This window comes from Cercospora beticola, chromosome 5, assembly GCF_033473495.1.
Source record: "Cercospora beticola chromosome 5, complete sequence".
NCBI lineage: Eukaryota > Fungi > Ascomycota > Dothideomycetes > Mycosphaerellales > Mycosphaerellaceae > Cercospora > Cercospora beticola.
The window spans coordinates 2,711,120-2,738,171 of record NC_088939.1 but is presented as its reverse complement, the minus strand read 5'-3'; the positions used below and the strand labels follow the sequence as shown (position 1 = coordinate 2,738,171).

Here is a 27,052-nt window from a genome sequence, read left to right as displayed (position 1 = left end):
CGCTGCATTGGGTCACGGCCCACTAGTACATTATATCTCCGACAAAGTAAACGCCATTCATATGCTTCGTGAGAAGTAAATGCTTTCAAACAATAATTGCGAAGGAGTTGCATGATCATAGCCAGATAGCCATCGCCAAAGAGCTGATCACCAGCAAAATAACAGCGAGTGTGGCAGAGGCTGAGTGTAAAGCTCCACTCTGGTCATCAGCGCTCGAAGCCTCTGTGGGTGAGCTGCTCGATCCAGAAGCCCTGGCTGTCGTGGACGCACCGTTGCTTGACTCAGTACTCGTCGTGGTGGCAGCAGCTGCTGTAGCGGGAAACAGAGTCTCGAAAATGGTTGTGATAGCCCTTCCATTCGCTCCGACCTCAACAACCTCCAATATTGTGGCGTAAGGTGACAGACTGACAATGTACGTCTGTCCTTTGACTGTCACCGTCTCTACCTCTCCTTGAGTCAGCGTTCGGCCATCGATGTTGTACGTTGCGCCATTGTTGATAGCCGTGAAAGTCTCGCCTCCAATCGTGAGTACTGGCGCTCGAGTCGGACGAACGCCATACGCATCGTCAATGACTGAAGTGCTCGTGACACCATTGGACCCGAGAACAATGGCAGTTCCAGCAGGAAGTAAGGAGATTGTTTCCTTGCCATTCGAGCGCTCTATTGTGATCACACCTCCGGGTTTCAGTGTCTGGTCGTCTATGAGATATGTTGCGCCAGATCCGACATTGTACTCGATTGCGGAGTATGTCTCATCGTCGATGGTCAAGACTGGAGCTCCTCCAGGTGCTGCTCCGACCATACCAACATACGACGTGTAGGACTGCCCATTAGCTGTCCGCACAATTTGATTGGCTGCGGAGTTCAGTGATATCACTTCTGTTCCGTATGGTCTCTCGAGTGTGATGAAGCCACCAGGCGACAGCGTCTGACCAGAAACGATATACGATGTTCCGGCATTCGGGGCGACGATCCTCCCATTGAGAAATAACGCCGGCGGCGCTGTTATGGTGATAAAATCCGCTTCACTCGGCTGGCCTGTAGCAATGGGACGCGCAATCCCGTTTATGATAACACTTGCGCCTGTCGTGGGAAGTGATATCGTCGTACCCGATACCACGACCTCCCCTCCGGGAGTCAGGAAGGTGGAGTCGATGTCATACGTTGAACCTAAATTTGGTCTGTATACAATGCCTCCAATGGTCAGGAGAGGTGCAGGCGTGATGACCGGTGGCGAAAGCTGCTGCGATGTGCCGTCGATTATGAGTGCCGTCGCACTTGTTCCCAGACTGATTGTGGTTCCGGCTGCAACGACTTGACCTCCAGGGGTGAGGATCGTCCCATCGATATTGAACTGGGTAGCAGCATTGGCTGTGAATCGATCGGTGCCGACCTGGATCACAGGAATGTTCGCGGCAGCGCCGACATTGCCTTGAGGCGCCATGTTGACAGTAGATCCACCGATCGTGATCTCAGTAGCGTCCTCATTCAAGGAGATGGCAGAGCCGCCGACAGTGACTGACGCACCTCCTGCTGACAGTGTCTGTCCAGCCACAATAAAACCAGCCGCCACTCTTGTGGCACCAAGGACTGTATCGCCGAGGGTCAGCATTGGAGCATTCGCAGCGCCGTCCAGACCGGAGACACCTCCAACATTCACCACATTGCCTCCTACAGCTAGGGCTGTAGCACCTGGACTCAATGATACCGCGTGATCAGCTACGGTTATAGGTGCGCCGCCCGCGACCACTGTTTGATCCTCAATCACAAGTCCTTCGCCTACTCTTGTAGCAGAGAAGACAGAAGTACCGATGATCAATGGCCGGACGAGCTCATTATTTGATAGTCCAGACCCTTGAGAGCCCAAATCCAGCGGTAAAGCCAAAGGTAAATCATCGCTGTCGCCAGGAAGTGGAGTTAAGCCGAGACCGGCAGCAATAGCGCTCGCCGGACTATTCGCAGAGAACGTTGCCTGCGCTTGGTTCAGCACCTCGAGTGCGTTGGTGGGCTGCGCAGCACCTTGTATGATGGATACGATTCGGCCGACATTGGCATCTCCACCTTGAATTGGGCTTGCGCCTGGTAGCCTGGTCGCGGTTACCACTCGCCCACTAAATTGAGCCGTGACCACGTTTTGAGTATTAGTGGGATTGAGTGGCACTGCGAGCGTAACAGCACTGTTCTCAAGATGAGCAACAAAAGGCACCGAGATCAAGAGCCTGCTATCATTATCATCATCGGTATCTTCGCCATCCTCGGTGACGATATTGGAGTCGACGCCCGCCCCACCTGTGTTTTGAGGGGTAGTCGCTTTCTTAGTTGTCTTGCTGGGCACGTCGAGGCTCTCAGCTGACCTCTCAACGTGTGCTGTGATCGGTACGAATGTCGAACCTGGCTCTGTGGGAGTCGTGGCTTCGAAAGAAAGACCAGGTGGTAAAGTAGCCGTGGGTGTTTCCAGCTTTGGCGATGGTGATACAAAGCCCAGAGGAATGGCGGCAGCAGCAGCGACGACCTTTTCAACCACAACAACGACCGTTGGTTCAGCCTCGAGATCTCCCAATGCCACATTCCTGGGAAGCTCCACGTCCGCACTGCTAAGAACTCGAAGCAGAGCGGCATTGAATCGGCCCAGTTTCCCGACTGCAAGTGATTCGTTCACGGTTGTTTCTTCTTGGTACTCGAAACTTGCGGGTTCGGGCAGGTCGTATACTTGTGCAGATTCCAAGCAACCCTGGCTGCCATTCCAATGTCGATATGGCTGCTTGCTCACAATTTCATATTGGGAGAAATGCACGACCGAAGTCCCAGCATGATACGTACTTGTCCCAGCAGCATTCGCCACCGTGATCGCGGCTGGTGTTGGTGCGATGACCACATCCGGTATTTCGCCATTCGAGGTAGTCGCATTTGGCTGTATGTAAGCAGTCTGCTCAACAACACTCGTGGACTTTGCTGCCGGCGTTGGTGTTTCTGAGCAGTAGTACTCCACTCCGGATTGGCTAATATCTGCAGCGAAAGATGTGGTGGATGAGCATTCTGGATTGGCGATGGCCGAAGTGATGTCCAGCGTGCCTGTCGCAGGTAACAGAGTCCAGCCAGTCGATGTATCGTTCTCGTTGAACTCGATCAAAAACGTGGAGTCGACTTGCGTGTAAGTCTGTGCGTACCAATAGTCTAGTGATGCGTTTTTGATGTTGAGCGTTGCGCCGGAACAGATGGTCGGCCGCGGCGGGTTGAAGGTGTGCACTGCAGTGAGGTTTCCAGTGAACGGCCCGTGTCCAGAAGGTACTATTGCCAGGGACGAAGGAAACAGCCTCGAACTAATGTTCGAAAGAGAAAGTCTGCTGCTACTGCTGCTGTTTGCAATCCGTGGCAGTGAGCGCGATGTTGTCGTGTTGCCTGTCAGAATCCAGCCACTGTTTTCTGCAGCTCTTGAGCTGGATACGATTGCGTCTGTCGGTGCAACGGTTGTGATATTTGGTGAGCCTGGTATTCGACCAGTGCCATTGCTACCGGTCTGGCGCGCCTCGGTCTCGTGGAGCAGGCTTGTCGTAGGCACTTGTGCGGTACTGGATGCCGGGGACAGAACTGATTGTTGTGTGGATGGGCTGCTGCTATTGCGAGCCTGTGTTCCTGTGTCCGAATATGTTGGCACAAGTTCACTCTGGGCTGCGGTGCTCGACTGCGTTTGCGGAGTGGCATCAGATGCCGTCGATGTCGCTGCATGGCTGCTTTCTAGTGCACCAGCTACAGCGGTCGACGTCTCCTGTAGCGTCTCGGCCTTGCTGGATGTGAGAGCGGTAGTTCCTGTGCCAAGAGGGAATGGAGGCTTGTTGATGTCGGCTCGACGTTCGTATGCTTTGGGAACTCGGTATGGCCCATGGAATGGTCTAGGATCGCCTACTGCGGCGCTCGTCCCTACCAAAGCGAACAGTAAGGTTGCCGCGCGCGGCACCATTGTAGAGTTCCGTATACAGGAGTGGACTATTGCTGTATCATGTATTGATGCTTCGCGGCATGGTTCAAAAGCTAGCGACGCAGCGATCGACAGCAACTGCGGCTAGGTTACTGAATCCACAGCTGCGTTAGGACAGAATGAAGCGAGAGCGCGAAGATAGGATAGTTGCTAGTCAGTTGTCGTCTTGTCGAACGCAAAGGAAGAGCTGAAGGTTGCGGCGCGCTGCTTGATCTACGCCATCGTTCCAGATCCATGATGACTAGCAGGCATTGTGCAGCATTCTCGCGTCTGCTAAGCACCGCTTGGTTGTTGCTACAATGTGGCTGTTGGCGCAGATTATTCCGAGCGGAGAAGCCGATGTTCTGATAAGACCGTTACCTCTCTGTTCGTGCTGCCCTTGCGTAGACACGGCTTCATTGGGATTTTTTGCGCGTGCTGCATGAAGGTGTGAGTGCTTTGTACTCCCTCGCAGGTCGAGAAAGGCAATTGAAAAGGTCTACAATTGGAAACGCGGGCCGGTCGTACTGCATTAGCGCTCTCTTTCTTGATTCTGCACACATGCTCACGAGTCTTGCACAGCAAGGGTCTGCCAAAGCGACGGTAGCGAAGTTTGTGGTCAGGAAATCCTCGGGCTCTGTAAGCACCTGCAGCTCTTCAGTCAAATCGTGGAAGGAGAATCGAGGATGTAGGCGACAGGTGCGTCGTCGGCAGGCAGGGCCGGCGAAGGAGTGTGTGCTGGCGGGAGTCCTGGCGCTGGAGCTGGGCTGGGCGGCGTTGGCGAGAAGACATCCTTCGGTTGCCCGCAAGCCGGCGTGGCTGGTTCGTCTGGCGAGGAAGTCGATGTCGCCGCGAACGCATGCCAGAAACGTGTGTCGCGGTGCCGAACGATGTCAGCACGCAAGGTTCTCGCGTCGCTTCAGTGCTCGAAGGAATCCCTCGCGTTTCGCGTAGTGGATGTTACGGCAGCACGATGCATTGCATAGCAGCGTAGCGTTCGTCTACCATGGACAGCTCAGTGGAAGCCACGCGTAGCCTTCACGATCGCTCTCTTGCCACGCCGCGAGACGTGTCCGTCCGCCTATCGCTACGCGCGCCGCATATCATCGTAGAGTGCACCGAGAGTGCGCGCTGCAGCTGTTGCTCGCGTCGGAGGATCGCCCTTGGCGTCCCGCTGGGCCAAGCAAAGTCGTTGGGCGGCACCTTGGGACTGCCGCGAGACGATCGGGTTGCGGCGAGGGCTGAGCCATCCGTATTCGACGGCCGTCCCTTGGGCGATGCTGCTGCTGTCGTTGTTGTCATCCGTCGTTGGTATGCAGACGCAGCAGACGCACACGCAGCGTGGATGAGCAACTTGGAAGCGCTTGACGGATGCCTGGAGTCAGAGTGAGAGAAGACGACCTGCCGACTGACTTCCGATGCCGCTGCGGCCATGGGCTGCTTCCTCAGGAACCTGCTGCTCCTGCCTCACGCGCTCCGGGCCATTGCCTTTGCACGCGCGACTGCCGCGCACCTCCACGAACGCGCCGACGAGGAAGTCGCATCGACGCCGGCGCCCATCGCCTTCACGCCCGACCAGAACTGGGATGGCATCGACGGCGAGTGGTCGTCCTTCACCCTCCGCGTCGGCACGCCGCAGCAGTTTGTGCGCACGCTGGTGTCGACGGCCTCGTACCAGACGTGGGTAGTGCTGCCGCAGGGCTGCGAGGCGGCCGCAGACTACGAAGCGTGCGCCGAGTCGCGAGGCTGGATCTTCCAGAGCAACGAGTCGTCGACGTGGGAGGAGAAGGGCATCTACGACCTGTGGATCCAGAAGAACCTGGGCTATGGCGGCAACGCCATCTACGGCTACGACACCGTCGGTCTGGGAGGACAGGGCGAGGGCGGGCCGACGCTGCTCAACACGACAGTGGGAGGCTTTGCGGTCGAGGACTTCTATCTCGGCGTGTTTGGCGTGAATCCCAAGCCCACCAACTTCACCTCCTTCGACAATGGCTCGCCCAGCTACATGACCCTGCTGAAGGAGCAGAAGCACATTCCCAGCCTGTCGTTTGGCTACACCGCCGGGGCGAGATACCGCTTCACTGGTGTTCTGGCCTCGCTCACCCTTGGCGGCTACGACACATCCCGGTTCGTGGAGAACGATCTCGTCTTCACCTTCGCTGCCGACAACGAACGCGACCTTCTGGTGGCCATCACTTCGATCGCGACCCCCTCAGATACGGAATCCTCACCCATCGCGACGGAGCTTCTCCCCAGTCCGGTGTATGCGTACATTGACAGCACCGTGCCCGAGATATGGCTGCCCGTCGAAGCGTGCCAGGCCTTTGAGCTCGAGTTCGGCATCGTCTACGACAACACTACCAACCTCTACCTGGTGAATGAGACGCTTCACGATGCCTTGCTGGAGCGGAACGCGACTGTGACCTTTACACTGGCACAAAATCCTTTCACCGAACCCACCGTCAAGATCACCCTTCCATATGCATCTTTCGACCTCACTGCGAAGCCACCTTACAAGGGCCTGGTCAACAACACGCGCTACTTCCCACTGCAGCGCGCTCAGAATGACACCCAATACACTCTGGGCCGCGCCTTCCTGCAGGAGGCCTATCTTGCTGTAGACTGGGAGTCGGCGACGTTCAATGTCTCGCAAGTGCTGTGGAGTCAGTCTCCACAGCAGCACCTGGTGCCGATCATTCCAAGTATCAAGTCGGATAGACTCCCATCGGGCGGTGATGATGGGGCGTCATCCAGCTTGTCCACTGGCGCTATTGCTGGCGTTTCTGTAGGCGCCGTGGCAGCAGTTGCCTTGGTCGGAGTCCTGTTGCTGTTCTGGGTCCGGCGAAGGAGACGCACGGCGGCAGCCAGAGAGGCGGCAAATGAGAAACTCGATTCCGATTCCAACAGTGGTACTCAAGTTGAGGTTACGAGGAGCGGGAGTGAATATCGGAAGGCAGAGCTAGACGGAACGTCCGCGTCAGCTTACAGCGACAACAAGCGCTTGCTATCCTCACAAGGTGCAGCGCCTCGGACACCAACGTCTGTGCATCCATCCAGTCCTGGATACGTGATGAGCGTTGCGGGACTCTCTACTCCCACCACTCCTGGTTTTGGGTATGGCACTTACTCAAGTTCACAGAGTGGCGCTCTCTTCTCGCCAATATCAGAGACGGTCAGCGAAGCAGACAGCCGAGAGCGCCATGTCTACGAAATGCCCGGCGATATGCCCGCGATACGAGAGAAGGACGGGAAAGCCTTAAGCGAGAAGGAGGCTCTGCAGTATCGTGAGCAGGTCTACAATGGCATTGTATCGACCACACCCACAACGCCAGAGGGCCCTCGAGAAGGGCAACGGGAGCCACGACGAATCAACCCGGAGGACGTAGTAAAAACAGGAGAAAGTGCTGAAGCCCGTGACGAGACCAAACACAAACGCTTCTCCTTCGAAGGTGTCACAAGCGAACGAGAACTCTACGACTAATATGAACAACAACTGCTTGACTTTTTGATAATGACATAGCAAGGCGCCCGGAGTTACACGAGATACCATGGGCAAACAGTACATAACGCTACAAAGTTTATAAGCTTGAGCAACAACGCCAAGCAATGTCAACGACAGTGTATACAGAACAGAATTTCCAGCACGTCAGTCCAACATCTACTTGCGCTTTCGGGTAAGCAAGACTACACGACAGATCAGTGGAAACGATGACAGCAGAAGCACGCGACAAATGGTGAGCAATGACTTTCGGTACCTGCATGACGATTCATCGACCATCGCCCTCACGAAGACCATCACCATGACATCATGTATCAATGAGCTTCATCATTAACCCACCACAGAGACCTTCAAGCACCACTTTTCTTCAACAGCCATTGCAAAGCAATATATACTCTCTTGACCATCCTCGGCCTATCTACACTCTTCCCAAACTTTCACATCACCAACCGCCAAAATAGCTCCGTTCTTCGGCTCGCATACCAGAAAACTCAGCCGTACTTCCAATCCGGTCCATCAATCCCCCGAGACTACCAATACTACCACAATGTCTCAAGACCCATTGGAAATCGCAAAGCAAGCTGAGCGTGATCTCAACTCGCAGGAGGCGAAGGGTAACACGAAGAATGCTAGTGATTCAGGTATGCTTCACGCACCAAAGTCCCACTGCCCGTTACGCTTTCCAGACCATTCTAATGCAGTGAGGAATGACAGTCAACGACTCCGGCGTAAACGAAAACGTAGAAACCAAATTCCCCGGCGCAACCGTCAAAATCGGTGGTCAAGGTGCAGGAGACAACCGCGAGATTCCTCTTGATGAGGGCGGAAGTATTAATAAGGAGACCGGCCAGTGAGTCAAAACTAGCTTGCCCTCCTTCCCTTCCATCAACCCTATCTTGTCATAGAGAAGAGGGTTAGGTTTCCCGCTGTGCTAACATAAATGTGTAATCTCACAGACCAACCAAAGCCAAAGACTTCGAAGGCCCCGGCGGACCGGAAGATAAAGCGGCAATTGACGCAGCGAACCGAGGCGGAGATAATGATATTCGGGAGAATGTGAGGCAGGGTGGGGAGACGAAGAGGCCTTGAGGGGATCTGTGATCTCAAGAAGAAAAAAGAAAGAGATGGCATTGGGATACATCGAGATGAGGAACGACTCTCTTGTGAGAGACTTATGTCTCAACGTGATCATGGCTTGAATAAGAAATTCGAATGAAAAATGGCACACATGACACACACATCACCAATCTTGTTCAGTCTTGCGAAGAATGATGAATGTCTTCTGTTCACATGAGGCAGCGGAGACATTTTGACGGCAGTTGCTCTAATCATGATTGATTGGTGATACAACACTCATCCCATCTACGTTCCTTCTCAATGCCATAATGCATCAACCTTTCGTATCGCAATGCAAATGCACATACAAAAAGCCATCTTTCCATGCCATACCCAACCCAACGCCAGCGTCACATGCAAACCAATTGCCAAGTGCTCTACCCATGTTATACAAAACAATTCAAGATTCGTTCATCCCATCATGCATCAATCAATAATAACTGTTGCGATCCCGATGACTTCTCACAGGCACAAACGCCGTCCCCGAAGTCCTCGTCCGACTCCCCCCAATATCGATGCTAGAGATTTCTCTTGAAAGCGCATCTTCGGTATATACTCCCCCAGGGGAGTGTGACAGCGGAACTTTGGGAGGAATGGAAGGAGGGCCATACGCTGCAGGACTACCCTCACGGTATGATCGAGAGAATTGCTGTTGCTGTTGCTCATAAGGATCAGGAACAGAAGAGTAATTGTCGTGATGTCTCGGCAGGTCCATTGGCGGCTCAGAAGCATATCGTGGAGCCTGTGGCTGAGCCTTCTTCAGTACACCGCGGATCTTGTTGCTCGATGTGGCTGGTCTTGCTTGTTGCTCTGGAATATTGGTCCCAGGCTTCATGCGGACATTGATGACAGTATCCTTGGAGAGACTGCGAGGTCCAAATTCTTTCTCTCGGCCGAGCCCGTAAGTCTTCGTGGGTGTTTTCTTGACAGGCTCAGGTGCCCAAGAATCGACAGGAAGATGATCGGAGGGATCAATCTCCTGACCATGCCAACCCACGATAGGTCCGTTACGTGATGCCGGATCATTTGCCGGAGCAGCGGGATTGTGTGCCCCAAAGTCATCCGGTGAGAAAGGCGCTGGTGAGGAGGCACCGCCTGATATCGATGGCCGAGGTGAGACCGACTTTCGTGGCAACGTCGCAGCCTTGACCTTCGCAGCAGAGGTTGACAGTGGGCTTGCATCTGACGACTCAAACGCCCGCACAGGGAACTGTAAGCTATACGGACTTCGTGATGACGAAGCTGGCTTCGAAGGCGGAGGCGCGGGAGATATCGCTCGAGGCTTGATCATCGGAACTGAGCCATCTTGACCCTGGTCGTAGTGGTTGTACGAGATTTGGTGCTCAGGCGTTCCATATGGATTGGGACTTCGTGCTCTCGACACCTCTTGAGACAAAGGATGAGGCTGTCGGGAGGGAGTTCCATAAGGTTCCGCGATGCTGTTGCGCCCGGGTACTTGTCTGCCGTACGGAGATGTTCTAGCGTAGGGTGAGGGACTCTGCTGACCGACGGGTGACGACAAATTTGGTGTCGAATGATGACTGCTTTGGTATGGGGAATATCCTCCGTATTCGTCAAAAGACTCGCCTCTTCGTGGTCGGCTCTGGCTTGGAGGCGTTTGCTGAGGGCCATAATCACGCTCAATGCTTTGCAGAGGTGAGGCGTTGGGCACATAATGCTGTCGTGAAGTAGGTGGCGTAGCGCCATAGCGAGCCACGGGAGAAGAGTTGTGATGTGACTCGTACTGGGGCACCACGGGTGCACTGTGACTGTGCATAGGCGGAGGTGGTGGCGGTGAAGACTCCACATCTTCCTCGACGTATGCCTGCCTTTCAGCATTCGCTCCATTGAATTCTTCCTGCCACCCAGGAGGCACATCGTGTCTTCGCTGGCGAGCAACTGCAACCTGCTGATACTGATAGTCGACATCAGGAATCGGCTCAGGATAATCGGTTCGAAGCTGATAGCTGTCGCCATATGCCTGCGGATCCATCTGATGTGTGACTGGTACTGCCGGCGCAGAGTGCGAATGTGGGATACCAGCGTGGCTCAGCGGCCGAGGCATTGCCTGCGGTTGATGTTGTGGCCATTGCTGTTGTTCGTAGCGAGCCTGAGGAGGCATTGAGCCACGCTGACGTCCGCTTGGACCCAATTGTGGTAAGAAGTCAGGCTGCGCTGGCCCTGCTGCGTACGGATCGTACACCTCGGGCTCCGGGTTCCGCTCATATTCCTCGTAATGCTGGTTCGCTGGAGGCTCTGGTTGAGACTGAGGTGCGGGCGGAGTACTTTGCGAAAGCGCCTGCAACCCCTTCTGCCCAAACAACGTCGACTCTGATTGCGGATAGTTGAATGTTTTCGTCGATGAAGGAGCCGAGGCCATTCGTCCAGCAACCTGGAAATCTCGAGGACCATGCTTCGCTCGGCCTGGCAGAGGCCGGTCCGGTATTACCACATCAGTCGTGGCTGGCGCATTTGGATTGCTGGGCAGAGGTCTCCTCTTGACCTTAGGATTCAGTGTCCCATACTGTTGTCTCAGCTCGTCTGCCATGGAGATGGTCTCTTGCTTCGGCTCGGCTTTTTCTCGTGAATCGTAGTATGTAAGCTCCAAGCGCAGTTCGCCAGCATATTTGCCTTTGCATGTCAGACCTTGCCAGAGATCGCCTTTCCCACCTCCTGGTGTGATGATGTGATCCAATTCAACCCATGCTTCTCCGATCAAGTCGGTTTTCTTATCTTCGTTGAACACGGAGATTTTGAGCTTGTAGTAATCCGGCGAGTCGTGAACAGTAAACCGCAGCTCCTGGTCCCTACATTGTCGTTCTGTCAGCCTTGCTCGAGTCCACGCTCCCGACGTGATCAACCTACCATCGCGGCGTCTGCCCTCCTCTCTTATCCACTTCCGTCTTTCGTGCTTCTTTCCCCAATCTTGCAGCGCAGTATGGATTCTGCTTTCCCATCGTCTTTCTGTTCGGCAGGTTCTTGCCTCGATCCACCACGAGCACCAGCGTTCCAATCTCCGGTCCATCGACCGTCATGTCGGCGAAGATGCCCGCTGCGTGGGGGCCATTGGAGGCCATTCTCGTGCTCATATCGACCGCCACCGTGTACAAATGAATGTCACAGCTTGCACGAGCAATGTGTGTAGTGTCGAGTGTGTGCGAACGAACGTGTTGCTGGCAAGGCTGTGTTTTGTTGACTGACGCAACGGTGGCTTGGAGACGGCAACTCTAATCCGAGCACATTGCTGACAGCAGTGAACGGTAATCGGTGTGATCTGGAACGAGCGACGTTGGACAGCACGCGAGGAGGACTGCTGTCTCACAGAGCACAATCGGACATGAGATGCAGAGCGGGTATGCGCAAGGAGAGGAGGAAAGAGTGGTAAGGTCGAGATAGCTGCAGCAATGTGGCTGTCAAACACGCCCGCGGTGGCTGGTACGACGCGCCGGGGCCTTCTCCACCCCTGCAGTCCCGCACAACGCGCCCAACCGCATGTCCTTCATCTGTCATTCGCCTGTGGCACGCTGTTGCGACACATGTCTTGCCGATGGAGGTTGAAATGTTCTCCGAATCTCCGCAGAAGGTGTACACACCTTCTAGAGCATCATCGATGTCTCGGGCCAGCCGCTAGCATCTATTTGCAACGAGGCTTGGCATTGTTTACGCAACGCAATGCGCAGTAAACTCGGCTCCTGAATCTGCCTGCCTGGAAATCCTTGCGAGGAGCTTGCTTCCCCGTCTGCGAATTGAGATCATGATATCCTGGCTCGAGCATGAATGCCTGCTCACCTGCTCGTACAATGGCTCAGCCTCACGCCAACGTCTTCCAATCCACACCTACAATCCAGCTGCGTTCATCCAGCTCCACCTCCCAACAAGGCGCTCGGATACCGACGATGCTGTCCGGAGACACATTTCGCGAATTCCGTTTCCCATCCATGATCAGTAATATTCGAGCTTCACTCTCATCTTGATGTACTCCTTCAACCAAAATCGGCCCATGCCCAGCAACCGACGCGACCTTGACACGATGCACATAATTCTCGCCTTGAAGGTATCCTTGACCTCGCCTACTGTGTGCTGCAGCTTGACCAGCTTCAATGACCCACTGCTGCAACGTGGCCGCCATGCCACCCGGCACGAACTTCTCGCCGCGTCGATGCGGGGAGAAAGCTTCAGGAACTGGCTCGAAGTTCTCGGGCGGAGCGAGAGAGGATCGCAGAAAAGCAGGTCTTCGAGCAGTAGTGCTGTCGTCAGCACTCGAGCTAGCAATGCTTGATGCGCGAGAGAACTGTTGAGGCCCGGCACGCAGAGCCGACGCCGGCGTGGTCGGATGCTTGAACATCGTAGATCTGGCCGGGGTATCTAAGGCAGCCTGGAAACTGGCGGACAAGTCGTCTATTCTGCGACGCTTCGGGGAGTGAGGCAGATCCTGCGTCCATTGTCGCTGCTCGTGGCCTCCTTCCGTGGTTGGCACTGCGGCTTCCTCCTCACGGTCTAGCATGCCATCGTCACCAGCATGACCTTGCGAAGCTGGATCCACAACCTCGTCTGCAGCTTTTGCAGGAGTCCTCAGCGCCTGGGCAAAGTCTTGCTGAACTGACGGCTCATTACTGGCAGCATGGAACGATGATACTGGCCGTCCAGAGCTGAAGCGAGGAGTCGGCGCGAACTGACTTGAGCCTGGCTTGTGTATGAGTGTAGGGCCATCGAAACCATCTCCTCTGTTCTTCGGTACATGCTTTGCATTAAATTGGCTGGCTCTTGGTGCTGGCTTGTGTGACGGTATATCGAACCCATCGCCTCGTGAGCTTCCTAGACTTGAGGTCTTCTTGTCTTCCTTGGCGGGCGATTTGTGCCTGCGGCCAGGAAGAAACCGATGCGGCGACGGTGTCTGTATCCAACATCAGTAGGCGTTCACAAAGTGTTGATCGATGACCTTACCGTTGGCGGCATTGTATCAGCCGTAATCGTGCAACGCTATATCGCTGTAGTAGACGTGATATCGCATGATGATTGTAACTCAGGACAAAGTCGTGAATGTTCTTCTCGAACAGCAAGAACGAAGTGCTTTCTCACCATATAAGGAAGTGGCGGCGTGAAAGAAGTGGAAGCTGAAATTCGTGTCATTTTCGCGTTCCGTGACGCGCGAAAAAGGCGGGGACTTCTTCACCCCGCCACATGAACACCATATCAAATACAAAGCATCCAAGTTCTCCCTACAAATACCTCATAGTCGCATCATTACCCCAATCTCCCCTCAGCGTCGTAAAATCACTGATCTCGCCCAAGTCCGGAATCCTCCCAAGCAAGAACTCGACATGCCTGTACGCAGCCGCCGGGGCATACTGAGGCACCATATGGCCGCTGAGGTCGATCGTCGCAAACGTCAACCCACGCTCCGTATACCATGATCCATAGTAGCCAGCGCCGGCCAAAGTACTCAAGCTCGCCTTCGGATGATACGGCACAAAGAATTTATTCCATTCCTCAGGCGCCTTGGAAAAACCTTGCGCACCGTTCCAAGTCATATTCTGCATGGCGATGATGCTGCCATTCTTGAGCACGACAAAGTCAAGCTCAGCATGAGCGACGATGGTCCTCTGATTCTTCTCGATGACGCGCGGGAGAACACTCTGTGCCGAAGGAAGGCTGTTGTCTGGTCTCAAGACATCGTCTACGCATTCGGCCCATTCGCGATCGGGTGCATTGATCGCCTTCTTCACGTCTTCGCGATTGAAGTAGATGTCCGCGCCTTCGGGAACGTAGTCGAGGGTACCTGGAAATCCAAGGACATCCCATAGAAGTGGGCAAGTGGTGGCGACGTGGTAAAGGTCCCAGCATGGATTGACCAACAGGGCTGCGTCTATCACGTCCCCGGCCAGACGGCAGCTGACATTCTTCTGATCTCGATGTGGAGGTGTGGGCAGCGGACCTTTTGGTGGAAACACGTATGCTTCCTCGATGAACCTCTGGTATCCGCAGGACTCGTGTCGTCTGTGAAGATCCTCCATGAAGCTCTCATTCAAGTTGAAAAGCCCGCTCCATTGGTCCACGAACGGCACGGCGAGGATGTCTCCATGGACCACGTTATCAGTCAGGACGGGGTCATAGATCATGATCCCTTCGACATCGTAGTATTCCTTGTCCGTCTCGTTGTGCATGGCATCAGCGATGTAGGGCACATAGTAGCCTGCGTAGCTCTCCCCTGTGATGAAGACTTTGCGGTTCTTCAAGCCAAACGTGTCGACAAAGTTCTTCCAGAAACCCAAGCTAAACCATTGTCAGCATCACCATACACTCACGAAACAAATGGCTTCATCTTCGCCAAGAAAACACTAACAATTGCTTCGCAACCTCAATCTGATCTCTCGCAGGCGGCGTCCCACCTTGCATGCTGAACCCAGTCCCAGCAGGCTGCTCAACCCAAACCACATTCGTCAAATTGACCCAGGTCCACGGATTCTTCACCGGCTTGAAAGTTCCAAATTGCCATAAAAATGGGCCATTCTCTTGAAGCAATCCTTCCAACGAAGAGCAGCCCGGACCTCCGTTTAACCAAATCAGGATCTCGTCTCCAGCGTCCGGATTCGAAGAAGGGAAGAACCAGAAGTATAGTTCGCTGACGTCTTGCTCCGGACCGATTGGCAGCAGACCGGCGTAGGACTCGCCAATGTCAAAGTCGACTTCTGGGATGGCAGTGCCGTTTACGATGAATTTCTTGACTGCCTCGGTCTGCTCGATGATCGGGGTTCCAGATGAAGAAGAGTTCCCGTAGTCTGGAGGGTCGGAATTGGGCGCTTGCCGTGGCAAGTGATGCGATACCTCGTTCCTATTCCATTTCGTCGGATCTCTTCTCGCGAGAGCCACAGCCAGAAGTGTGGCCAGAGCCGCCCAAGGCAACTTCATTTTGTGGACAAGGTAGAGTGATGAAATGATTCGAAGAAGAAGTTGGAGAAACGCGATCGCTGTACCAAGCACCTACGCGTGGGACTGGGAAGGCATAAACGGAGGCTGCTGTGACCCAAGCAGTGACTGCCGTACCTGAGCATGAGCGCAAATCGAACTTGCTTCTTCAGTTGCAACCGCCTGCTGCAACTGAGCCTCGGAGCACGGCATTTGCTGTGCAAATTTGTAGTTCCTCAGTTCTAGAGCACTTTCATGGACACTCGCCCTTGCAGCAACGCAGTGGACTGGGCACAGGAGACAACTGTACTGGTATGCGGTTACCTCCGAGCACGGGGCCGCAACTTCTTCGTGTACTCTACGTGAACCGCAAGCGTTCTGTTCTCTCCACATCTCGTCCTAATTGCAGCTCTGTTATCATCGTTGAGGGCGTCAAAACATCGACGGAGACAAACTTGGTGGAGAACATGCCGTGATGGGCCTATCGAGTTCGGTATCAACGTCTTGTCAACCTATGGGTCGAGCAGCAGTGTGCAGGGAACACTGTGGCAATGTGCGAGGACAGGTCGACGTCGTGGCATTGGAAGTTGTGCGAAGGATACTTCGCCTGCAACCCGAGACTGTCACCAGGGACGAAGGGCTGTGCACCCAAGCTGTCATGACTGTCACAACATGCACTTCTTACAAGATCTGAGACGAGAAATGTACAACAAGTCGTATGAGAATTCGTTACTGTCCTATTAGAGTACAAGCACGTAGTAGCACGTCGGAGCAAGAGTACTGTGTCCAACCCCAGCACCGTTGCGCCACCTTCGCCATGTCCGTTTCCGTCCCAAACCTAAACCCATGAAACAATTTGCGTGTCAATTTCTGCTTAAAAGGGGAGCGCCAGGAGGCTTTTGCTCGTCTTCGCTTCTTGTGTGATTCGTAATGTGTCAGTCTGCGTGCAGGGGAGCGATGTCCACCTAGCGGGAAGCAACAGTCTCATGATCAGAAGCATCGAGAATGTCGTACTCCTCGTCGGTCAAGAAGCCATCATCTTCGCTGTCCTCGTCGTTGGCGCTCAGAACCTCCAACTCATCGTCAATGTCGACGAAGTCGTCTCCGGCAAAGGAAGGCGAAGTGACAACAGGAGCTGCAGTCGAGGCTTGAGCTGGAGTAGCAGAACGCTCTACCTCGCCGTCTTCGTTCTCAACGTATGCCGCCTTGCCCTTGTGCGAGCTGCTCGTGGCCGACTCGTAGGTGCTGCTAGCTGGGCTCTCCTTGTCAAGCTTGGGGAAGACCATCTGGCTGCGCTCAAGCTCGGCCTGAACCTCAGCCTCCGCCTGCTCGGCGATATCCTGGACAAGCTGCTTGACCTTGGCAGTCTGCTCCTCGGCCTTCTTCTCGGCGGCCGCGGCTTCGAATCTCGCGTGCTCGGCTTGCAGTCTCTCACGCTCGTCACGGGTCTTCTGAATGTTCGCCTTGATGTGAGCTACGCGCTGTCGCAGAGCATCCTTGCCCATTTGCGGGTTGCTTTGACCAACCCAGCCTGGCATATCCTCACGCTTGAAGCCTTGAGACACGAGCTGCTCACGCTGGGCATTGAGTGCGGCTAGCATCTGCTCGCGACGCTGCTTCTGCTGCTCGCGCATAACGGCGAGACGGGCAGAGAGGTTCATACCGTCCATGCTGTTGTACGCGGGTGGCTGCTCTGACGGCATTGGTGGGTGTCCACGCAGTGACAGTGGCACAGTAGCGCGAGTACCACTCTGACCACGAATGGGCATGCGTGGAACCATTGGCGCCACTGGTACAGCAGGCACCACCTTCTGCTCGGCCTTCTTGACCTCAATGTCGCACCACAGACGGTTACCGAAGGGAGTGCCATCGGCAGCCTTGACACGCCAGTAGCTGATGCTCTTGCCTTCACGGACAGGAGCCTTCATGACTACCTTGAAGGCGACCTCCTCTCCGACGCCGACCTCGCGGCCAACGACGTTGCTCTCAGTGGCCTCGTTGATAGCGGCAACAGAAGCTGGATGGCTGTTGTCGACGTTGAGCATGTTGTCGCCACCCACGTAGCGTACGCTGCATCCACTTGGCCAAGCGAAAGGACCAGGGTTCCTCAAGGTCCAAACTTGTGTGAAGCGAGTCTCAGGCTCAACCACTGTGCCGTCGGCGATGGTGTCGCGCACAAAGCGTGCGTCTAGCAGAGACGATGGCAGGAGCGACTTGGGCTGAACGAGCGGAGCTACAGGAGCCTCATACTTCTTAACGGGGATAATGATTGGCTCTGCCTCCTTCTTGACCTCAGTAGGCTTGATTTCAGCAACAGTCTGAACTGGAGATGGTGCAGTGACTGGAGCGTTGAGTGATGTAGCACCGCGGTCTCCCATGACGCGAACGTGACCGCGTTGGTTCTCATTCTCGGTAGAGACACTGACGTGGCGGACGGGAGTCTTGAGCTTGATGAGTGGGTGAGTGCGGTTGTGGTGATTTCCGGGGAGAGCTTCGCAAGAGGCACAGAAATCCGTGTCGTGGCAGATGGTGCACTTGTAGCGGACACCGATGATGAAGGATGGCTCTTGCTTCTTGCTGCACAGAGGTCCATCGCAGTAGATGCCGAAGTGGCGCACCACATTTGGGCTCTGGTCAGCAATGGGCTGGTACAGCGCCGCAAAGCGATGCGATGGGTGATTGAGCGATGCATTGCCAACGCAATCATTGCAGTAGTCCCAGTCGGGGCAGTTTAGGCACTTGTGGCGGACACCGTAGATAGTCTTGTCGCAGCCATCGCAGATAGCGTTGTGGCGAACGTTGCGGCCTGGGGCCAACTTGGTCTGAGATGCCAGGGGCAGCATAGTCTCACCGGTCGAAGCTTCGAAGGCGTGAGCTGGGTGATGACCGTGCTTGTCGGCGACGTGGCACTGGATGCAAAGATCAAAGTCCTCACACGCAACGCAAGTAACGAATTCGCGTTCCGGAAGCACGATCACGCAATTGTTGCAAGTGCGTGTTGGCATACGAGTCTCCACCGTAACCGCCTTGACATCATCTGTGAACGTGCCTGGCATTTCCTTCTTCTGCTCGACCACGACCTCCGGGGCAGCGTTCGATTCTTGAGATGAAAGGCGTGTAGTGGTGCTGTTGACGTATGCGCCATTCTTGGAGAAGCGCTTGATCAGCCAGTGACCCTCGCCTGGGCAAGCATTGCCGCTGTCTACGCAGCCTTGACATAGGTCATAGTCGCCATCGTCACAGATACTGCAGTGGTAGTGAACATCGGGGGTAGCAACACCACAGATGTTGCAATAGACCGAGTAGTCGTCGCGGTGGGGTCGCTTGGCCGAGTCGACTGATTCGCGTGGACGAAGAGGCAGCTTTTGAGACATAGCTGGAGCTGCCAAATGGTTCAGGAAAGCGGACTGGTCGAGGAATGGTCGTGGCACTGGAGCTTCGTTGCCAACGAGCGTCTGTTGGCTGTTCAAGGCATCGCGGAATTGGAAGATACCGCTGCCAATGGACCGCTGATCCAGAGACACGGACTCGCGTGGCTGTGGAGCCTGGTTTGGCTGTGAGCGGATGCTGCGGAGCACCTGTGCCGGTTGCATTGAGCTACGCACAATGACTGGATCCATCTGCTTCGGAGCCACCTTGACTTCAACTGCTTCCTTTTCTTGTGGAGTCTCGAGAGGGCTCACGGTGGCCTTCAGGCGCAGCTTCCCCTTGGCCTTGGCTGCACGGATCAGTGTCTTGAAGACTTGAGGATTGCTCTGGTCGAGGGTGATGTAGCCGCCGGCGGAGTCGGAGAAGCGCTCGAGCACGACGTGCTGCTCAGGCTTGATGTCGAGCACATGGCGAAGCTGTAGCACGGTGGAGTCAGCACATTGTTCGGATTTCGATGGCCAGGTCGCCGTTGTTCAGCTGTGGGCTGAGGCCGCCCGGGTGTCGCACGGGGTGGGGGAGCGAGAGCATACCTTGTCCGGCAGCACGGAGGCGCCCAGATCACGCAGCGGCAGCTTCAGCTTCTTGAGCTGCTCGTTGACGCTGATCTTGATAGTGATGAGCGTGTCCTGCGACACGGCGCTGCTGTTGTGTGTTGATGCCATGTTGGCGGCGCGGATGTAGGTTGTGGGTGTGTCGAGGTCGGAGCGTGCGGATGATGGGAGCTGTGTTTGGAAGGGCGGTGATGACGTTTGCTGGCGGGCGCCGGCCGAGCGTCGACTCGAAGCGGCGAGAAGCAGCTGGAGGAAGGCGAGAGGCAGGCGGGAGGGAGGGAGAACCTGCTCCGCTCGGTGTTTGCAGGTGGGCGAGGTGTTGTTGGAGCAGTGCTGGCGGAGGTGGTGAAGAGGAGAGAGGCAAGACGAGGCGTGCAGGCAGCCAGAGCTGATGCGTGAATCCGGGGCGGAAAGTGGAGTCGATCACGAGTTGCGAGCTTGACCGGTTGTGGCACAAAGCTAGCGAGCACTGTCTCGACGGTTGTATAAGCACGCCTCGAAGCAACGAGAAGAAGGCAAAAGAATGTCGTGTGCACCGAGAGCTGATTCACCAACTACTTGTGTTTGCATGTGCGAGTTCGTCCTTGCCATTCACTCCGCCATGTCCGGTAAACACGCTAAGCATAGCTGCGTGCGATAAGCCGATAACAGTGCGGAAAAAGTAACGGCATGGGCGATCATCATCGCGTTTCACTCTCAGATCCCCTCTACAGTCTTACACTCCATCAACGCAAGATACTGCTTGCTATTGAAATGCCAGTGACGACTTGATGAAACAGGCTTGCAGACCTCCACTGCGATACATGCCCTATTAGCAAAAAGCCCATCATTCCTTCCAATCGCCACATACGTTCGTGTTCGAGCTTGCTCGATCTTGTCCACTTGGACATGTTCCATCATGTACGAGAGCCACAGCACAGTACCAGTGAGCAAACACCAAGCCTTGGAGTCTTGCTGTAGGACAACGACAAAGTTCCTTGGCAAGTCGATCATCAGCCTTTCCATAATCAGAGGAGTTGCGGCACAGTCGTGCAACCGTGAGACAAAGTTTCGTTGCCTGGACTTGTCTTCATATTCTATTATCTACCACATCCCCAGCTAACTTTCGCGAACACAGAACAACGATGGAAGAAGAGAATGATGAAGGATACGTCACATTCGTGGAAGGCGAGGACGACGAAGCCGACGACGACCAAGAATACGAAGAATACAGCAACTACTCCCGAGAAGACACAGTCGAGGCATTTAGAGACTACTACAATTTCTTAACGACAATGTATATGGACCAAGCCCGAATCATAGAACCACCGGAAGATGGCTGGCCAGAAATAACCCCCGCAACAATAACAACAAATCTAGGCAAAACAGAAGAAGTGTGTGCTCTGCTCCGCGAACTACCCTACATCGAAATGGACCACTACGACGAAATCGACAGCACACCAGCCTGCGTCTTCGCAGATTGGAATTGGATCGCCTCTCGTATGAACGACGGCTACAAAGCCAGTTCAGTCAAATCAATGACCGAAGACAACCCCGATGAAGTCCCACCACACGTTATCAGTCTCGTCCATAATACTCCAGACGACCCAACAATCTATCTCGACACAGCCGAAGGATATATTTACTGGCTTTTTTGTCCGGATACAATTTGGAACGATCCGAATCTACTCCATGAGCGGGCTGTCGTTGATGAGAGAGATTATCCAGAGAACGAACGCGAATGGCGAGGTGCGTCGTTTGCATGGTGGATACCGCATTTCTTCGAAGTTTTGAAGGATCAGTTCTTGCGCCTGAAATGGTTTCCATGTGACGACAAACGACTTTGGGACTCAACTATTCCTGGCTCGGAAGACCTGCATGTCCGGTTGCGGCGCGTGTTTTACGAGCATGGTTGGCCTGATTTGGAGCGATATAGAAAGAAGGAGTGCTTGGAAGCCGTGGAGCGCGAGATAGCGGCTTGGTATGAGCGGAAGCGACAGTTGAAGGAGTCAGCCTCTACAGAACAGCAGACAGAGTCAGTAACTACTGTTTAACAAGATAAGATAGATGAAGTGTTAGACGTTCACGAGATAAAGTAGAACAGTAACAGTACGAGAAGTCGTAAACGTCTGCAATCGCCAATACCAAGCTATAAGCAAGCTATATCAATGACCATCTCTCATTTCCGCACCACAGTTCCGTCCACGCTACATTCATAGCAGTCACTCATGTATCCTTCCGATCGACAATCGCAGCGAAATAAAACATGAAAAGCTTTCCATTTCGCAGACAAGAGCTTGATATCTCCAACTAGACTACCAAAAAACCATCCATCGTTTTCCTTATTTCAACGCCGGCCATACCGACACACAAAACGCCATGCTTGCTAGTTTCCCAAACAGCGCCTGATAGGCCGACAAAACACAGAATATCAATAAGAAAAGGGACCAAAACAGAGTGTTCTCAATCAGGAGGTCATCAAGGCTGCAGCCGATCCATCGCTGTGAACAGTCTTTCCTACGCAAGTCGCCTCACTATTGCTGAGCTTGAGGTGGATAGTAGTTCGGCATAGGCATTTGAGGAGGGTAGTAATATGTCGACTCGGGCGCAGGAGTAGGAGGTGGCAGGCCCGGCATTGCGTACGATGGGACAAAGCTTTCCGCAGGTTGGTAGCTCTCGCCTTGAGTTTGGCTAGGTGCCTCAGACGCTGGCATATAGAATACCATACCATTGCTCTCGTGAGCCACCATTCCAGATGATTGTTGTTCGCTCGCCGGTAGCTGCGCGGGTTGCTGCTGAGGTGTGGATTGCTCGGGCGGATGCGGTGGGGCCGAAGGAGGCGACATCGCGTAATTTTGTTGCGGCGGCATGTACATTGGCATAGAGTTGAATCCATTGGGCCCAGGTGGGTAGTAATAGCCTTGTTGTTGAGGAGGATATGGTGCATAGTACGGTGCCGGCGCATAGGGCATCATGGGTTGAAAAGGAGGAGCATGCATAGCTTGTTCCGGAATGCCAGAAAGTGGAGTGCGCGAGTGCTGCGGCGGATAGGAGAATTGCTGTCGCGGCGAAAAGTAGGGCGGGGGCAATGGCGGCGGCTCATGCATGTGCGCAGGCAGCTGATTGGCAAAAGGCTGCTGCTCTGATGGGCCATTAGCTTGTGAGAGCATGGCAGGCGATTCGATTCCAGTGACTGAAATGGCCTTTTGTGGTCTAGGTTGGTGCACCGTCGTCGTAGGAGTTCCTTGGAATTGTGGCTGAGCTGGCGGAGGAAACGTATGCATGTGGACGCCAGTAGGGGTGTGGTGACCGGAAAGAGGACCCATTGGCGTGCTTGCAGCCGAGAAGTGTGACTGCGAGCCATGGGGAAGTCTGACCACCGGTCGAGTCGGTGGCATGCCCACATACGAGCCCACAGGAGAGAAAGCATTCTCTCGCGCAACACTGGCAAAGGAAGACCGTCGACTGGGGGCAATACTACCAGCATAGACGCTTCCACCGTACATGCTGGTCCTCCTGCTGGAGTAGCCAACGCCACCAATACTGCGCTGGTATCTGTCCCCACCATAGCCACGTTGGTTCGGTCTCATTTGACGTGGTATGAAAATGAACGACCGCTCCGATGATGGGAAGATGTAGCGCTGCACGTGCTCCGGTATCGAGATGCGCACGGGTTTATCACGGCGAAGTGGTGGTCGATGATCCGGTAGGCGTGTATAATGCTTCCATGGCACCTCGGAAAAGGTGATTGGGGCTTTCATATTTGGGAGGTACACACGAATCTGAACTTTGCCAACCAAGGTAGTGCTTGAGAACGAGATTTTGGCATGTGGCCCTTTGTGGCTGCTTTGATATGTGCCAGCTTTCGGGAAAATGCGCGCGGACTCTGCTTGATCACTCGAGATTTCGCTTTGCTTCGTCATGTTTGGCTCTTCGTTGATAGTATCGTGCAGATCGTGCTTCCATGGGCCTTCGGCCACCTTCTCTTGCTGGATTGCGTTGTTGGCTGGCGGAAAAGGTCCTGGTGCGTTGCTTGAGCCTCTTCCACGGCCTCTACCTGCCCACGCCCCTCGAAATGGCAGGTTGCTTTGCCCAAAACTGGCTCTCGTGTCGTGCATGAAGAAGTTGCCGCGATTCGGTATGAATGATGGGTCCGCGTCACGTCTTTTCTTGTACTCCTCATGCTCTCTTCTTTGCCGATTAGCTGGCGAATCTGTTCTCCTGTCCGTGGATACAATGACTGGCGTCGAAACCGCGTTGTCCGTACTGACATTTCCGTTGCGACCAGCGCTCTCAAAGTCCACGACCTCTTGACCAGTCTGACCACCAACTTCCGGCCCGTTCAGCATTGCTTCCGTATCTGCTGCCGGCTTGAACGCAGGCTGTGCTTGAGGCTGCGAATCGTCCACAGCAGAGCCCGTCTCTTTGCTCTGTTTCTTTGCAGGCCGCTTCCTTGCCTTTTTCTCCGCTGCTGCCTTGACAACCTCGCCTTGCGCCGGGTCCGCCCCTCCCTCCACCGCGCTCGATTGCGCCATGCTGCTCGCGTCCGCCTCGTCGTCGTCCAGGTCGGTCAACACCGAGCCCTCGCTTTGCGAGTCCTCCACCATGACTGGCCCCTCATCGTCCTCGCCCTCTTCGTCCCCGCGTCTCCGCCGACTCACAAGCGATTTGAGAGAACGTCCAGCGGCCATGCTGCAAGCTAGCCACGACTCCGGCAGCGTAAGGAGCGGCTAAGGTGAGGTCGCAACAGGTCTCTGCGGGACGGCGCAAGCGTTTGAAGGTATCTGGGTGACGATCCAGAGCAAAACCGCAACGGCGGTTGACTAGGTGGAAGTCGGAAAGCGCGCAGTGATGAGAAGCCGCGAGCAGGTCATCTCATCCGCATGCGCACCTGCCGCCAAACACGTCGCTAGGATGTGAGGTAGTGATAAGTGAACGCTCCTAAGAGGAAACGATGAGCAGGCAGACGAGCAACCGGGCAAAGTCGAGATGCTGGATGCTGGATTTGCCAAGAAGCGACGGACTGCGCTCCTAGCGATCGGCAAGTAAGCTGATGGTGGCTTGCAGTCTTGACGAAGATCAAAGTACATGTCGATACAACCCAATTTACCCGTGAGCTCACGTGTCAACGATGAGCATGTGTAGTGAATTGAGCAGGCAGGCCGAACATATGCGTGGCTGCGCTTTTCATCTGTCTATATTACGAACTCTCACGACCTAATTTGCTTAGCTCTTGCAAGAAACTGCTGGCATTGACCAGTTCGGTGCTGCCATAGACCACCTTCTTCCTGCTCACAGCACCTGCGGTGCCAACAGATCGTTTCGCCCAGTCTTGCAAGTTGCCGTACTCGTCCATGCTACCACCGCCCACTGTGAATACGATAGCCTCGCTGAACCCTTGCCTTCGCTGGCCGAAAGAAGGATCGATGCCGCGCTTTTCCTGAGTTCCAGCGCGGGCGTCCTTCGCACTGGGTGGCATTGTTCCACGGGCATTCGCAGAACGTGGATCAAAGTACAGGAAGCCTTCCGTCTTCTGAAGGGCGCTCGTCGATGCGTTCTGTGGGTCCATGAGGGATTCCGTGATCTTTGTGAGCGTGAGATCCTTGTTTGCTGGTAAGAAGTTCTTGACTCCAGAAATGAGATTGTCGAAGTTGGCTCCAAGACCTGCGTCTTTGAAACGATCCGTGAGGCGCGACGATATCGAGCTGAAGCCGCGGAAGAGGTCGGCGGATGCTGAAGATTGTTGTGTTGGTTGCGTTGGTGCTGATGAGATCATGGTCATTCTTGTTATCTCACGGACACGCCTGATGTATGTCAATGGTAGTGTGTCCACCCCTGTTTTCTTTAAGCTCGCCTCAAACTGCTCCATGTCCGCGCGTGATAGCTCAATTTCGGTGCTCAGGAACCATATAATGAAAAGACGGAGCTTATCAGCAGGATCTTTCCCTTTATCAGGATCATTCAGCAGCTCGAGCATTTGTGCCTTGGTTTGCTTCTTGATGTCCTCTTCCAGCTGGTAGTAGTTGTCGAGCTGTCTGTCCTTGATGCCTTGAAGTAGCGCTGTGGCGATATTCATGTGCATGTCCAGTGTCGTTTTCCGCTCGCGGAGCTCGGGAAGTAGTGTGATTGCCGCTTTGAGATGCTGCGCAGAAGCGCTTGTATCGTTCTGGAGATCTTCGATCGAGCTGGCGCCGGTCTTCTTTGTTATCTCAGTCGAGTCTTCTTTATACCGCGTGAGCTCCGCATCGATATCTTCCGCCACTTGTGGGAATGGTGCGCCCGAGTTCTTGTTCCAGAAGAAGTCATTGGCGGTCAAGTCATAAGACTTCTTGGTGCTGCCACCAGCCGGATTGCTTTCGTCGGCCGGAACCTCAACGGTGATTCGATTGAGGTGCATGTTGAGTACGTCGTGTATCAGTGACTGGTATGTCCAGGAGTGCGAGAGCATGGGCACGAGGTCCACGTTCCGATCGACGATGATGAGGACCGGGCGGGACGAGGTGGCACTCGCAGCGGCTGCTTTGCCTGAAAACAGATTGTCTTTGGCGTTCAAAATGTGATCTCTGAGCTTGCGATCCAGCTTCGCGGCGATCATTTCTGCGGCTCCAGCCTTGGGACATCGTATTATGGGTATCGTTCCTGCAGATGTCAGCTTCGCATGCTTCGCTTGTATTTGCACCTCTTACCCATCGTCACCGCAACGCTGAAGAGACCACTGACGATGCGATCGACATTGTTGTCAATATCCTCATCGCTTGTTTGAGCACTGTTCATTGTCCAATACGTCTCTTTGCCCATGCCGAGGCTGAAAAGGTTCGGCTCGCTGACGATGAAGTTCAAGTATTGATCATAGACCTGACTGATGCATTCCGCCGTCCCTGCCTCAGCTGTCTGTGTGGCGAAATCCTCGAGCAGAGGCCGTGGTATCGACGAAAGGAAGTTGATGTAGGCGGGCGAATAGAGTCCCTTCTGGAGATCTTGCGTGATGCGTTGAATGTTCTCTGCCGTGGGCTGTACGAGGTAGAGCACCGGCACATCTGGGATCGGATGTCGTTGGCCATTGATGTTCCTGACATGCAACTGTCAGCTATTGCTGCTGGACTCTCAGCACTCGTTGCGACACGCCATGCACTGCGCTGTCGACATACAGATGTATTGTTACTCCCCAGCTCCTGAGATCGGGAACCCGCAACACACTGCTGATCACATCTCTTCCCAGCGTGTCAAATACCAGCACCTTCCATATAGGCTCGCCATCTGCGTTCAGGATAGGTGTTGACTTTGGGAGCAATCCGTTGGACGCGGCGCCGTCGAGCGTGGAGTCGGAGGATTCGGTGGTGTGATTGAGGTTCAGAATGCGCTCGATCGAGGCTGCACGTCGTCAGGAATGTCGTCTATGAGTGCTGCGACGAAGGGTGCATACGGACCTACTTGGCGATCTCGAAGCGATTGCTGCGTGGACATGTTGGCAAGTGGCTGTTCGACACAGCCCCGTCCGGTTTCAGCGCATGGAGGTGATATGCTTTACTGCAGAGACACGCACAGGATGACTGCGAAAGGGTTGTCTGGAGCAGGAGTGTACAGGTGGTATCAAGGTGAATGCGTGCAACTTTC

At 54.5% G+C, this 27,052-nt stretch overlaps 10 protein-coding genes across 10 annotated transcripts; 3 read left to right on the top strand and 7 right to left on the bottom strand.

Annotated features, from left to right (window-relative positions):
* Positions 1-115: 115 nt before the first annotated feature.
* Positions 116-3,958, bottom strand: RHO25_008336 (uncharacterized protein; the record flags this gene model as incomplete). Its single annotated transcript, XM_023600469.2, has 1 exon — positions 116-3,958. The coding sequence occupies one exon, from the start codon at positions 3,956-3,958 to the stop codon at positions 116-118; it is 3,843 nt and encodes a 1,280-aa protein (XP_023448835.1).
* A 1,429-nt stretch (positions 3,959-5,387) lies between these two features.
* RHO25_008335 (uncharacterized protein) lies at positions 5,388-7,439 on the top strand (the record flags this gene model as incomplete). The annotated part of the gene is made up of 1 exon (XM_023600468.2): positions 5,388-7,439. One exon carries the CDS (start codon positions 5,388-5,390, stop codon positions 7,437-7,439), a length of 2,052 nt encoding a protein of 683 aa, XP_023449104.1.
* Positions 7,440-8,004: 565 nt separating this feature from the next.
* RHO25_008334 (uncharacterized protein) lies at positions 8,005-8,546 on the top strand (the record flags this gene model as incomplete). The annotated part of the gene is made up of 3 exons (XM_023600467.2): positions 8,005-8,098; positions 8,172-8,307; positions 8,414-8,546. The coding sequence occupies 3 exons, from the start codon at positions 8,005-8,007 to the stop codon at positions 8,544-8,546; spliced, it is 363 nt and encodes a 120-aa protein (XP_023449510.1).
* Positions 8,547-9,003: 457 nt separating this feature from the next.
* RHO25_008333 (uncharacterized protein) lies at positions 9,004-11,650 on the bottom strand (the record flags this gene model as incomplete). The annotated part of the gene is made up of 2 exons (XM_023600466.2): positions 9,004-11,380; positions 11,439-11,650. 2 exons carry the CDS (start codon positions 11,648-11,650, stop codon positions 9,004-9,006), a joined length of 2,589 nt encoding a protein of 862 aa, XP_023449699.2.
* Positions 11,651-12,384: 734 nt separating this feature from the next.
* On the bottom strand, positions 12,385-13,529 carry RHO25_008332 (uncharacterized protein; the record flags this gene model as incomplete). Its single annotated transcript, XM_023600465.2, has 2 exons — positions 12,385-13,467; positions 13,518-13,529. The coding sequence occupies 2 exons, from the start codon at positions 13,527-13,529 to the stop codon at positions 12,385-12,387; spliced, it is 1,095 nt and encodes a 364-aa protein (XP_023448741.2).
* Positions 13,530-13,792: 263 nt separating this feature from the next.
* Positions 13,793-15,482, bottom strand: RHO25_008331 (uncharacterized protein; the record flags this gene model as incomplete). Its single annotated transcript, XM_023600464.1, has 2 exons — positions 13,793-14,846; positions 14,917-15,482. 2 exons carry the CDS (start codon positions 15,480-15,482, stop codon positions 13,793-13,795), a joined length of 1,620 nt encoding a protein of 539 aa, XP_023449635.1.
* A 962-nt stretch (positions 15,483-16,444) lies between these two features.
* RHO25_008330 (uncharacterized protein) lies at positions 16,445-19,570 on the bottom strand (the record flags this gene model as incomplete). Its single annotated transcript, XM_023600463.2, has 2 exons — positions 16,445-19,324; positions 19,439-19,570. 2 exons carry the CDS (start codon positions 19,568-19,570, stop codon positions 16,445-16,447), a joined length of 3,012 nt encoding a protein of 1,003 aa, XP_023448934.1.
* A 1,013-nt stretch (positions 19,571-20,583) lies between these two features.
* RHO25_008329 (uncharacterized protein) lies at positions 20,584-21,492 on the top strand (the record flags this gene model as incomplete). The annotated part of the gene is made up of 1 exon (XM_023600462.1): positions 20,584-21,492. The coding sequence occupies one exon, from the start codon at positions 20,584-20,586 to the stop codon at positions 21,490-21,492; it is 909 nt and encodes a 302-aa protein (XP_023448931.1).
* Positions 21,493-21,972: 480 nt separating this feature from the next.
* Positions 21,973-24,129, bottom strand: RHO25_008328 (uncharacterized protein; the record flags this gene model as incomplete). The annotated part of the gene is made up of 1 exon (XM_023600461.2): positions 21,973-24,129. The coding sequence occupies one exon, from the start codon at positions 24,127-24,129 to the stop codon at positions 21,973-21,975; it is 2,157 nt and encodes a 718-aa protein (XP_023448930.1).
* Positions 24,130-24,638: 509 nt separating this feature from the next.
* On the bottom strand, positions 24,639-26,902 carry RHO25_008327 (uncharacterized protein; the record flags this gene model as incomplete). Its single annotated transcript, XM_023600460.2, has 4 exons — positions 24,639-26,077; positions 26,125-26,507; positions 26,587-26,809; positions 26,866-26,902. The coding sequence occupies 4 exons, from the start codon at positions 26,900-26,902 to the stop codon at positions 24,639-24,641; spliced, it is 2,082 nt and encodes a 693-aa protein (XP_023449633.1).
* Positions 26,903-27,052: the final 150 nt, after the last annotated feature.